The sequence below is a fragment of the Scleropages formosus genome, chromosome 24 (genome assembly GCF_900964775.1).
Source record: "Scleropages formosus chromosome 24, fSclFor1.1, whole genome shotgun sequence".
NCBI lineage: Eukaryota > Metazoa > Chordata > Actinopteri > Osteoglossiformes > Osteoglossidae > Scleropages > Scleropages formosus.
The window spans coordinates 1,956,103-1,970,352 of NC_041829.1; the positions used below are offsets into that span (position 1 = coordinate 1,956,103).

The 14,250-nt window shown below is 41.3% G+C and overlaps 1 protein-coding gene across 2 annotated transcripts in view; it reads left to right on the forward strand.

The window, feature by feature from the left end:
• LOC108936580 (CCR4-NOT transcription complex subunit 4-like) overlaps positions 1–14,250 on the forward strand; it is a 37,020-nt gene that overhangs the window by 20,965 nt on the left and 1,805 nt on the right. For both annotated transcript variants that reach the window (XM_018756036.2, XM_018756037.2), the window contains exons 10-12: positions 1,188–1,443; positions 1,667–2,116; positions 10,500–10,727. In XM_018756036.2, the coding sequence (XP_018611552.1) occupies positions 1,188–1,443; positions 1,667–2,116; positions 10,500–10,727 (934 nt within the window). The remainder of the gene's footprint in view (positions 1–1,187; positions 1,444–1,666; positions 2,117–10,499; positions 10,728–14,250) is intronic.

Sequence of the window (14,250 nt, forward strand, 5' to 3'; positions counted from 1 at the left end):
ATTGAGACACAAGAGCATCAGTAAGGTTGGGCATTGGGGCCTGGCTTGTAGCTGGCATTCCAGTTCATACCAAAGGTGTTTGATGGAGTTCAGGGCTGGGCAGGCCAGTCAAATTCTTCCACACCAGACTCAGTAAACCGTTTCTTTATGGACCTCGCTTTGTGCACAAGATCATTGTCATTATGAAACGGAAAATGGCTACCTGCAAACTGTTGCCAAAAAAGTTGGAAGCACACAATTCTGTAGAAAGCCACTATACCCTGTAACATTAAGATTTCTCTTCTCTGGAATTAAGGGGCCTAACCCAAACCATGAAAAATAGCCCCAGACCATTATTCCTCCATACCAAAGTCGGCACTATGCATGCATGCAGGCATGTAGCGTTCTCCTGCTAAACCCAGATTCGTTAATCAGTGTGCTAGATGGTGAGGCGTGATTCATCACTCCAGAAAATGTTTCCACTGCTCCAGAGTCAAATGGCGGTGTGATTTACACCACTCCAGCCAGCGCATGACATTGGCCAGGGTGATCTTAGGCTTGTTTACAGCTTCTTGGCCATAGAAACCTCGTTCAAGAAGCTTACGACGAACCATTCTTGTGATGACGATACTTCCAGAGGCAGTTTGGAACATGGTAGTGAGTGCTGCTACCAAGAACAGTTAGTTTTCACCTGCAACTTTCTCTGAGCTTTTGTGATCCACTGCATAAGGGTTAAACTCTTGCTTGTAGACATTTCCACTTCACAATAGTAGAACTAGCAGTTGACTGGGGCAGGTCTAGCAGGGCAGAAATTTGACAAACTGATTTGTTAGAAAGGTGGCATCCTATGACAGTGCTATGTTGAAAGTCACTGAGCTCTTTAGTATAGCCCACTCTACTGCAGATGTTTGTCTAAGGAGATGCATGACTGTATGCTTGATTTTTATGCACCTCGGAGTGATTGGTGTGACTGAAATACCCAAACCCATTTATTAGAAGATTTATTAGAACACTGTTGTTTTTGCACACTGGAAAATTAATGCTATATAAATATATATATTATATATATTATATATATTAAAGTTAGTTTTAATTCAGCTGTGCTCCGGTCTGACCAAGTATTGGATCTGCATGAAGTGTGCTTTAAGTTTAAATTGATATTTATTTAGACTAAGCTGCCTTAGTCATCATCTTCCTCCTTATTACAGATTTCCAATAGTGACTCCCCCTCGCCTCCTCCTGGGCTCGCCAAGACTAGCCTGGTGGTGCCCATCAGCTTGTCCACGATCACGGCACGCTCCCCCTTTGAGGGGGCGGCTGCCGAGTCACAGTCGCTCTTCTCAGACAACAGTAACTTTCGGCATCCCAACCCTGTCCCAAGTGGCCTAGCCCCCTTTCCTGGTGGCCCACAGGGCAACCCAGACTGGCCCACTGCACCAGAGCCCCAAAGCCTCTTCACCTCAGGTGAGTTCTGGGAAATTATTTGACCCTGCATCAGTCTGGTTGTTTTAGGTAGGTAAGCTGGTTAACATATTTGCCCACAGATACAACTTATATATTTTTCTGTTCAAACAGTTGTAATTTTTCTTAATTCTTCTAGAAACATTTAACTAAATGTGGGTAACAGCTTTTGACCCATCTCTTAGAGGCAAAAGATGGTTAACAGCTAATACCTCTCACCTGGCAGACACAATACCTGTATCGTCCTCCACTGACTGGCAAGCAGCTTTTGGCTTTGACTCCTCCAAGCAGCAGGAGGATGACCTTGGCTTTGACCCTTTTGACATCACCCGTAAGGCCTTGGCTGACCTCATTGAGAAGGAGCTCTCAGTTCAGGACCCGCCACCAACCCAATCGCCAGCTGGCCCACTTCATGGCCCCCCGCGCAGCCTGTCAGGTAAGGGGGTCGCCACTATCGGCCCCCTGCCCCAGCGTCCATCACAGCTGCAGCACCGTGCAGTCTTCAATTCCTTCAGCTTCCCAGGTCCAGCTGCCCGCTACCCCTGGGCAGGAGCATCTGGGAGAAACAGTGTCACGCACTCGAACCACACGGCCAACGCCACCTCAAACAGCCACTTCCTGGACTTGAGTTTGCCAATGCAGCATAACACTGCGCTGGGCGGCATACCTATTACAGGTGAGTTGGAGGCTGTGCCACCTGAAGGTTACAGTCTCCAGTGCAGCTGCTTTCTATTGAACCAATCCTGTGTTTCTGTCCCCTGTAGTATTTATACTGGTGCCTGAAACTCCGCTTTGGATGTATTAAAAGTAACAAACATTCAGACGAGTATTTGGGATACAGGCAGTCCCCGGATTACCAACGAATTCCGTTCCTAAGTCTCTTTGTCGGATTTTGATACAAGTTGGAACAGTTAGGTATGACTGGTATGTAACGTCAGCCTGTGTGTCTTTATATATATATATAGTGTATCGTGTACCTTTCTATGCATAAAAAAATTAAAGAAACACTTCTGGATACACTAAAATATGTTTAATATAACAAAACAGTAATAATAATAATAATGTAATGTAATGATGTAGTAATAATATGAAAAATCATAATAATACTGTGTAATGACGTAGTAGTAATAATAAATGTAACAGCAGTATTTATAATAGAGAGAGACATAGAAAAAGATAAATGTTACTACTGTCATGATGAACAGAGGACGCAGAGGTCTGGACACAAGTGCAGGATTGTTTATCCAGATTTGATTCAATTCGATTTAATTTATTTTTATAGAATGGTCTTCTCATGCAGTGACACAGAGTGCTTTAACATAGGCATAAGGCAAGAAAACAAATACATCAGATAAAGAAACGAAGAAGACAGTTGACTACTGACTATTGTATAATTCCTTTGTAGAGCTATAAGTATGCCTACTGGCCATGGAGGAAAGGAACAAAAACTCCCAACTGAAAGTTGAGGGAGAAGAAGCCAGTGGCTGCCCACCCTTCCTGGACATTCTAGATTAAGTAACAATTCTAAGCCAGTTTACAAGTAATAATGATATTGTTGCTATATGGTAGCTTGAATCCCTAGCACAGCATGGTATGTCTCATCCACCATGGCAGTTGGTATGCATCTTCAGTCGGCATGTGATGCGTCTGTGACTACCAGCCACCCTCCTCAAGTCTTATGTAGGGAGACAGTGCTCAACAAGAAGAAGAAAGAACAGAGTTAGTAATTTGTAACTTAAACAAGTCAATTTAATATGCATTGGTATGAAGGTGGTAAAAACAAACACAGGCAAGTGGAATTGCATTTCGAGGTGGAATCCCTGACTAAGCATGTAAGTCTTTAGTCTTGATTTGAAGACCAAGACAGATGGGGCATTTCTGACAGTATCTCGTAGAGTATTCTACAGTTTAGGTGCTCTGTCTAAAGGCGCGACCTCCTATGGAGGTGTTACTGATCACAGGTGCTTTAAGGTAACCTGCATCCAGTGAACGAAGATATTGTCCTGGGATATAAGAATCAATAACTTCACAACGGTAAGCTGGAGTAATCCATGGAATGCCTTATAGGTCAAAAGTAGGATTTTATGATCAACTCTAAATGCGACCAGGAGCCAGTGCAACGATTTAAGTACCGGTGTTATATGGTCATACTTCCTATTTCTAGTGACAATTCTCGCAGCAGCATTTTGTACCATCTGTAGCTTGGATACAGTCTGGTATGGACAACCCAATAATAAAGCATTACAATAGTCCAGCCTGCTTGAAACAAAACCATGAATCAGTTTCTCAGCAACCTGTCTACATAGGAATCATCGTAATTTAGCTCTGTTTCTTAATTGAAGGAAGCACGACTTAGTCAAAGCATTTACTTGAGATACAAATGACAGCTTTCTATCCAACAGGACACCCAAATCCTTGACATAATCTGTGCACTTGAAATTAATACCATTTGTTGTAAAGATTGGCGTGATTATGTCGAGAGCTTTGGCATCACCACCCACCACAAGTACCTCTATTTTACTGGTATTTGGAGAGAAAAAAATTTTGCTCATCCATAACTTTATATTGGTAAAACAGTTAGCTAAAGACACCACATGTGATGGATCATCAGGCTTAAACAATACATATAGCTGTGTGTCATTGGCATACGAATGGACATTCACGTTGTGTTTGTGAATAATGTCAACCAGCGGTAACATACACAGTGAGAACAGTAATGGACCCGATACAGAGCTCTGTGGCACACCATACTGAACCATAGTTGAGATGGAGGGGGTGCAGTCATAAGATTTCAGTACAAATTGTTCACGGTTAGCTAAATACGGGTCGAACCACTTAAGAACAGCACCCCTTAGTCCAACCAGGTTTTCAAGTCCACTCAGTAGGATACTGTGGGCTACAGTATCAAATGCAGCACTCAAGTCCAGTAACATAACAATAGAGATTTGACCAGAATCAGAAGAGATGAGAATATCATTAACAACACATGTGAGTGCCGTTTCAGTGCTGTGAGCAGTGTGGAAACCAGACTGAAATTTTTCAAATATATTATGATGATTAAGATATTTTACAATTTGGGAAGCTACAATCGTTTCTAGAATTTTGGATAAAAATGGTAGATTGGAGATGCGTCTATAATTACATGAGTTGTTATAATCCAGATCTGATGTCTTTAGTAGGGGTCTAATAATGGCAATTTTAAAAGCTTTTGGAACACAGCCATTAAGTAACTACATATTAATATTGAAAATAGGTTCTGCAAGCATGGAAACTGCAGCTTTCAGTAATTTAGTGGGGATTGGGTCTAAAGGACAGGTAGTACCTTTCATAGAGCGAATTACCATGGTAATTTCCTCTACAGTTATTCCGTCGAAGCTACTGAAGCGGTGCGGATATCAACTAATATCGTCGTCAGAAGCACTTACACTGGCTAAGACCGACCTAGAGGGCACTATGGAGTCACAGATATTCTCTAATTTATTACTGAAAAACGACATAAATTCGTCATTAGTAATGGAAGCGGAAATACAATGTTTATCTTTGTGTTTACCAGTTAAGTAAGCGATGATATTAAACAGGAAGCAAGGGTTCTTCTGATTTTGATCAATTAAATTTGCTTAGTATTCAGATCTGGCATGGAAAAAGTGCTTTTCTGTATTTTTTTTAGACAATCGGACCAGGCTACATTATAAATATTTAGTTGAACGCCGTTTACGCTCTAATTTACGACATTCTACCTTTGTCACATGCCCATGAGCCGACGAGCTGTTGATGTGCGTTGCAAAGTAGCGCCTGTTTATTACAAGTCATTGTATGTACAGTAACTTGAATTTTTAATGTAGCAGGCTTTATGGAGGGTGGTTCGTATCTACGAGTTGTACGTTAAGTTGAACGTTCATAACCCAGGGACTGCCTGTATGTTAAAGCAAAAAGCCTGCCTGCATACAATAATTCATTGTTTTGAACAACACTTTTGGATGGTTTTAGTTGTCATTGTGTTTGCTTGTTATATGTGAAATCTGAAGAAAAATGGGAATATTTGTTGTTTCATTGACTAGCTTGTGCAGCGGTCGTATAATTTTGCAACTGGGTCTTCCCTACATGTTAAGTGGAGAGAGAATTCTCCTAGACTTTAGAGTTTAAAGAGCACCCTTTGTCATTTCTGTTGTATAGATTTGTAGGATAATAAGCCAGGCACACTCAGAAGTTGTCCCACTTCTGCAGTTTAGTTAATTTCTGACTAAATCACTGTTGAGTGTTTGTTCTGCTGTAATGTGTACTTAAAGCTCAAGCATGTGCTTATGATCCATCTGAGAGTGATCTGCTAAGTTGGTCACCCATAGGGAAGAATTTATGAACAAGAAAATTGCCAAGCTTTTGCACACTCCACATTATGATTTCCTTCTTCATAATGATAAAAAAAAATAAAGGAACAAAGTAGCATAGCCAAGTATGTACAAAGGTACAGAAATATATGCTAATTTGCTCAAGTAAATGTAGGCACTCGACTTATTGATTGGTGGTAGAAAGAACGACTATTCAGATTGTGCTCCCAGTGTTGCTCCACTTGCAAGCCTGGTGTCACAGTTTAAGTCTCTTTTGGCTGGTTATGCACATTAGTGAAGCTTTAATAGGACCTGCAGTGACAGAAGGCCTTACCCCCTCCTATAGTTTCTGGTTATGACAGAAGAATGTTCCTTGGGCGAGTAAGTTTGGAAAGGATTTATTACTTGACAGGAAACAATCTTCCATTCAAGGCTGTCAGTCCATTGTCAGGCAACACCAAGCTTTTTGGGCCCTTGTTTGATCTGAAAAATTTAACATTATTGGAGTGTGATAACTCACCTAATTGAATTCATTCAGTTTTTTTTGCCTTTCTGGTGGCATAGAGCCCAACAGTGGGGTGAAAAGTATGTGATATGAATATATGTATTACACACGATGAGCACAAGGTGTCACTGCAACGCTATAGGTTATGAAAATGTCTCATATCTGCACACTGAACATTTTAGGATGGCACATTTGTGTAAACAGCAAGTAAATAGCTGTGACATATTTCCACATACGTGTTAGAGATATAGCTGTAAATTCCTGAATTTTTTGTTCTTTTCTGAAGTAATTTTATGGTCTATTGTAATTCACACAATTCTGTTTTTTCATTGTTGCTTATTACTCTGCATGAAGACATGGTGTTCAGTCATGCAGAAATAAGCCTATTCATAAATTAAAGAAGCAGGTAGCTCAGAAATTCAATTTAGCATTAGGCCAATTGTTGTAGTGTTTCGTTGATTGACAGGGGTTATAGCTCAGCGTTACAGCATTTGACAGCAGAGCAAGAGGTCTTAGATTCAAAATCCTGGTGCCCCCTAGGCATGACCTCTGTGTGTAAAACTTTCCATCTGTTGCTGGTGTTTTTGAGACAGCTGGTAGCATAATGGCTAGAGTGTCTGCATCCCTGGGGTCACAGGTTGAGTCCACCTCTGGCTGTAGTATCCTTGATTAAGGTATTTGCCTTCAATTGCTCCAGTAAAATTATCCAGCTGTATAAATGGGTAAATAACTAAGTAGCTTAACATTATAAATTGCTTTGGAGAAAAGCGTCAACTGAATAAGTGTAAACATTCTGGAATACATGTGAAAATAAGTAGGAATGGAATTGTGCACCCCTCTTCCAGAGTGTTGCTATGACCACTTGCAGGACATTGCTCAGAATAGCTCCTTTGCGCTCTGTTGTGGTTGAGTGTTGGTCTCCACAGTATGACACTGTAAAGCCTGAGCCTGAGGACAGAGATGAAGTGGATGTTGATTGAAGCTATGAAAACTAATTTTGTTGATTGGAATACAGACTGGTCAACTATCTCAAACAAAACAGCTTGTGGTGGAACGTCATGCCTCTGGAGGAGAGATTAGTGGTTCAGAGGGAGAGGTGTCTTTCATGAAATCACTTGCAAATTGTCTAATGCCACCGTTTCACTTATGGTTTATTAGATCCTGATCCTTTGATACACACCAGTAATGTCATTCATTGTGGGTTCCTCACAGATAGCTTCTCAGAGTAGAAGAAACTAATTTTTCGATATGTAGACAGAAAATTACAGAACAAACGTCCTCTAATTCTTCTATGAAAATAACTTTGGACGAGTGTTCTTATTAGTTTGCACGTTTAAATGAAGCTACCCCATTGCTAGATTCTGGAGCCCTCAGTAGCTAGATTAATGCTTTATATCCCTTTCAAATCTTTCATTGTCTCACTATGTGTTATAGTAAGAGTTATTTTCTAACAGTGTTTTGCTGTGAGGCATCTTGAATTTAATATCTGGTTTGGGGTTACATCTTATGATGTGATTTATTTTGTAGCAATTTATTTTGTGTTTAAATTGTGATATGTTCCTATGTGGATTTCTTATGGCGTACCCATTTCCATTAAAAGGAATAATTTGTTGTTACTGTTTAACCACGTAAATTTAAATTGCCTTCAGATGAAAATGGCAAATGTAAATCCTTTCCTTGGGAGCCTATTGAGTAATATGATGGGTTCTCTTTCCTCCCATATTATTAAAGGAGATGGGCAGAGCTTCATTTTCCACACGGCTGTGAATGTGGCATAAACGTGGCAGTTTTACAGAGGCATGAGTTGTTCATGTGAAACGATTAGGCTGTTCAAGTGTGGCCAGTGACTCATCGGTAGGAGCTGGATTCTTTCGTGCGGTCAGCGTGAGCGCAACCCCTCTCCTGCAAGAAAGCAGTGAGCTGCTGGGATTGAAGTGGCCGCCTGGATCTGCCTTTCCATTTTCTCCTTGGCCTTGTGTTGCTGGCCTGGGCACATGCTCTGATTGGCCACCACCAGGAATGCACAAAGCCATTGGTCCACTTCACCCTTCCATCTCTGCTGCTTGGCTTCTGCTACCAAGTAAAGGAGATTAATAGTTCACCGAGGCACCTGGTGAGCATGCATTGGGCTGCTGTTTTTTTTTTTATTTTTAGACTCCTGGCTCCCACAGATCCAGCAATAATTCCACTTTTCAGTCAGCAATGGGAATTCCTCTCCATCTCAAGTTGGCCCTCTTGACCTCTACTGCCAACCACTCACTTTTGTGGTTGAAAGGATTGGCCTGTTGTTGCTAGGTGAAGTGTCCTGGTTGAGATACAGTTTTCCAGCATCTGATAAATTATCTCCTTGCACAGAATGATTCTCACTGTCTCCTGAAACGTTGAGTCGGCGGTTGTATCTTGGCTTAGATACCTACATTATTTATGAGGTAAACCCAAGCTGCAGAAATAACCTGCAACAGAAATTACTCCCCTCCCCATTTGTTTAAAATGCCCATGGTTGCTTTCGCTCCACATGCCCTCATCTTTGTTCGCAGTTTTTTTTGTGTCTTGGTTTTGAGTTATCTTTAGCAGTGCATTTTCAACTAGGGGTTTTAGATTCAGCATTTCTTTGCATTATTGTACTTTCATTGATCATGAATTTTACATAGGAGCATGGTAGCATGTTTGAAGTTGTATGGTAAAATTGCATTTGTTAATTGTTTTTTTTTTTGTCTATAACTGTTACGTACAAAAAAATGTAATGAAATAAAAATAAAGCGAAAAGATGCTTGTTTATCCCAGGGGGCAAAGAGCAGCACAGGTAATATTATTGTTGTGCACTAAGCTTTGGTGTAAGAGAAGGAGGCATTGTAGGTATGCTGAATGCTGTTTCTGTTTCTGTGTTTGTACTCCTGCCGTTGTGGTACATAGAAAGGCCTTGCTTTGTTTGATCAGTGACTTACACCCTGTAAACACAGACACATGATACACCTGTAATATTGTTCATTGGCATAGCTACATGTGATTTATGAATCACATGAGCTGTGTTTCTCCTTACATCATGGTCTTTTCAAAATTTAGTTAATGCTGTGTCGGTGTGCTTAGTTAGTGGCTTTAAAGGTCAGAGGTAAGAATTTCATTTAATGACATGCTCGTAAAATGTTTAACCTGCCATTGTTGTCCATCTCTGCTTCCACCTGGATGTGTTTGAAATGCTTTGAATGGCAAAACAAAGTAAAAAGTCCTATAGCTTTATCATTGTACTTCAGAAATTGTCTTTTATTTGGGTATGTCAAGTTACTTCTTTATGCACACAGTATCAAAAGGTTAAACATTCCTTTATTTGTGCCTAATCTGAGTATGTCCTGTGATCAGCAACTTGCTGAAAATGTGAATTTTTATTTGAAACAAAAAGGATCTGGTAAAATGGATTGTTTTGCTCATTCTCTTCCTGTCAGTCCCTGTGACATGTTGTCCATGGGGAGGGTGAACCAAAATGCTATTTAAAGTTTATCTCACTTCCTCAACTCTTCCTTGAGCCATCTTTATTGGTACAGACAACACCTTGGTGCTTAAGAGCCTTCCTCTGAGGACTCATGGTGTGCGGTTTTCCACAATGCCATAATCCCCTGGGGATTTTGTGTCCCAGAGCAGGGCTGTTTACCACGGGGGGCCGATACTGCTTCTTCGCAGCAGGAACTGCTAGTTGGTCCCTTCAGAGCATTTGTCCTCAAGTGAAAGTGGAATTCCATTGTATTTCGGCTGACTTTGACCAGTATTGCCACCTGCTACATGCCATAGTTATAACGGGCTCTGGAACCTTGACCTTCGTAATGATACCCCATGACAACAGTGTGTTACTGGGAGAGGCAGCATGGTAACTTCCCCTGCTGGTTTAAAAAAAAAAAAGAAAAAAAGGGAACTCAAAGCAGCTTTACAATAACACCTTTGACATCCAGGCTTGGTACTGCTATTGCTAATCTGCATTTTCAAAAACACTTTTTGTTTGAAAGAGTTGCCTTTAATAATTTAGTGCTGCACTTTTTGAGAGCAGCACTGTGAAGAATACTACACTTAACATATGCCATACACACAAGCATCTTGCATGTGAAGAAACAATTTTTTCCTTTACAGCAAGGGGCATACAGTGCAAGATATTCTAGTCGGTTGTCATCGTTGGCCTGAGGGAATATGTGTGTTGCTCTGCTCTTACTTCAGGGGGTGCTCTTTTCTCATTCTCTTTACAGAAGGAAGTGGCTCTGTTGAAAGCCTAAATGTGAAGGAGTGGCAAGATGGTCTGAGGGCACTCTTGCCCAACATCAACATCAACTTTGGGGGCCTGCCCAATTCCTCCTCTTCTTCCTCATCCTCCTCCAGCGTTAACCATACAGGTCCACCGCTTGGCTCAGGACCGGTCTCACACAGCCTCAGTTGGGATGGCACGGCAAGTTGGATGGACCCCGCAATTATAACAGGCAAGTCTCACCAAGGAGACCATACGACTGAGATCTTGGTCTAGGGCGGGTGTCCCAACATGTGGTCCGAGAGCTACATATGAGCTGCCGTATCACGTAATTTGACCCACAAAAATATCTAAAATTAATGTGTAAAATACCTTCCATAGATTCTACAAATTTGGTTGCATTGCACAGTAACAGTTACATGTAGCACCTCATTAAAAGTAATTTTTCAGGTTGGAGATTTGATTCAGTATGTTGTTTTCTATGATTGTTACACGTGTGACCCTTGAACCAGTTCACAATAATGAATTTGGCCCTTGGTGAAAAAAATGGACATCACTGGGTTAAGACTTTAGTATTGGCTTTAGTTTTTGCTCTAGTTGTTCTTTACTGACTGCACCCACAAAACCAAAAGCTGCCGGTTCACCTCAGTAATGGAAACAGGTTAAATGCAAGCAGCTGCTGATTTGTTTGTATAGATAACAGTCTGACACTGTTGGCAAAACTTGGCAAAACTAGAGTTTTTTTTCTTTTTTTCTGCCAGCCGTGATTGCAATTTCATAATAATTCCATATGAAGTACAAGAGCCATGATTCTTACCATCAGTTCCTTCACATGTAGCAACCCGTTCACCTGATCAGGTGAATATGCAGATATGGTTTGACGTTTGTTTAGGCTGCAGCTGGCCTGTGCTGTGTTTCAAAAAGTAATGCTGTGGGCTGTCCACAGAATGAGTCAGACAACTAAAATAGTATTCAATGGGGTCTGATAACGCTGGTTTTTCAGGGTGGCTGATCTCAACTGGCCACTGCCATCACTTTTTGGAGTCATCCCTTTATTCTGTGTTGATAAAAACCACACTTTACAAAGTGAACTTTAGGACTTGTGATGGTGTGTTTGCTGTCGGGGGGAGATGCACTGCTCCTCACTAGTATTGAGAAGAATACCCCAGGCACTTGGCTCACAAAATGACACCAGTTTGGTTTTTGGTAACTCTTTGATCCAGCAGCACACCTGGGGTTCATTCTGTGTGGAATGTAGGTCACACCAGGAGCCACAGCGTCTGTTCAGGAGGCTGGCTTAAGATGTATCAGCACTTTATTTTACCAAGAGTCGTGATAACAATATGATGCATAACAGCCTGCTGATCATGAGGACGTTTATGGGGAGGAATGAATTTGTTGTTTTCATAACTCTTGCTTATTTGTGGCATGTGTCAGTTTCTGAGTAATAAAATGGTTCTAATTTGATTTAATGAATTTGGTGAGTCTAGTCTGTTAATTAGTTGATTAGGTTTTAGCTCAATGATCAAGTAATAAAGAAATGGTATTGAATACCAAGACTTTATTATGATCCAAGGAGATTTGATCAGTAAATAAAGTCAGAATCTGCTGACTTTCCTTCCCCCTGCCCAGTATGATTCTGTTCACCTCAAATTGACTGTTACAGGAGAATACTGTGCCGTGTAAGTTAAGACCCCCAGAGGTACCAGTGTGTTCTGGTTCAACCTGACCTCTCCCTATGACAGATAGCAAGGCCAGAACCTGCTGTGAGACTATTAGGCACTTGGAACAGATTGATGCTCCAATTAAATCAGCACCCTGCCTTTATGGAATACTCTCCAGCAGCGACGCCCCTATAACGCAACAGCAGCGTGGGATAATGAGGATGTTAAACAGGGTGCCGCACCATGACGGTCAGCACAGACAGCCCTGCACCATCAGCGTTGCAAATCACGCCTGCTGCGACGGCCGGCAGTCTGCCGGTGACATCCATTATCTGCTTGAGGTGCAAAATTAATGGCTCGCAACAGGACTTATGTCAGTATATGCCAACTTTGCAAACTGGGAGGAAATCACTCGTAACGTTTGCTTCTGACACAATTAACCAGTAACAGCACAGGCTCCTGATGTCCTCGGGACAAAAACAGATTTCAGCATTCACCAGTTTGCTGTGCTGCGATCCGTTGCCCATCTCCTGTCTCTACCCAGCAGCTTGTGGTGACATTTGTAGTGTGTTGATTTTGGGTTTAGGGAGTCATTTTGGGAATGTTTCAGGTCACTTGTCAAAATTTCATTGGAAGGAGATTGTTCTCAGGTTTCTCACCTTTGTATATGTAGGTTTCAGTGGTGGACCAGACTGGAGCCCATTGTGAATTTGTGCCCTTTTCACTGTGCAGCTGTCATGTAGGTGGTCAGTGTATGCTGAGATGGCATCTTAATACTGTGAAGTTGCACATTAGTCAGTCTAGTAATTGCTTGTCAGCTGTCAGCTGCCTAGTCATGTCTTATAACTTGCTTGTATAATTGTTTTTATTGGGCCTTCTATTCCATCTAGGGTTAACTTCATAACAACTGCAACTCCAATTCGATAAGCAGTTAATAGAGAAGGACTGATTGGATTTTTCAAGTCTGTGTATTTTTCTTGACTGCTGCACAAATGTAAGGTAAAAGCTCTCATTTTAAGAAGAAAACACAAAATGTAACATAAGCCAAGTTATAAGCTTTTACCAAGTTATGACCTCAAATTAAACAAAAAAAAAAAAGAAAAGAAAAGCAGGGGGGGGGGGTGGGGGTGGTTTCATCTCAACTCCATGACCTTGTTTCAGGCAAACCGCTATAGCTCTCACAGGGGTTTCCTTGCTTTGTCTTATTTCAACTGTAAATTATGCTCCAGGCACCAGTCTTAAAGGATGGACCATAAGGGAGAGAGGAGTTTCCCATCTAACTGGCTGTTTAATGTTTAATATGCGCACCTCTTAGCTCTCAGCTCTGGCTTCTGCATGGAGTCTTCTGGATGACACAGTGGTAGTTGATGCTAGAATCTTTGTCTTGTGTGGTTTACTGGAACCTGCTTTGTTAAAGGTGGTGTGGTGCGTGGCTTGTCTGTTCCTAGTTATTTAAAATTTGAGACATGAAGTCCTCTAATGAAAGGTCAGATTTAATCATATCAGGGAGACTGTTTTTGATAAGTCTGTACTTCATATTCTCATTCATGTTCCTGTAAAAGGGCTTTTTTGTAAATGTGAGCATTTGTTCCTGTCCTCATGAATATTCATGCTCAGTCAGGCTTGGGACATATTTTGATTATGGATGATTTGCAGTAACAACAATCCTACACTTTGTTGGTGATTATAATCAGAACCAAACTGCCATGAGTCTGTTAAGTGATGAATATTTTCCGATAACCAGCCTTTGCAAGGTTTGACTGTGCAGGAGCATTTGCATTTATTGTAAGACAGCAGGTATTGATATATTGCTTTTGGGTTGCAGTCACTAATATTTTATCCTTAATTTTGAGTCACAAGAGATTGTGTTCAATGGGATTTGTTACTTATCATTATCAGACAGGTCAACTAATACAAGTGATTTCATCATACTTGAACATCTGTTCAGAAGCAAAGTGTGTGATGTTTAGTAGTAGTTGTTGGAAGGAGGGGTGCAGGAACTCCCACCTGATGCATTGTGGCCAAGGGGCTTTACCTGTGTAGGCTCGACTTTGCACCGTACAGCTCCACCCAATGTACCCATCTTCCTTT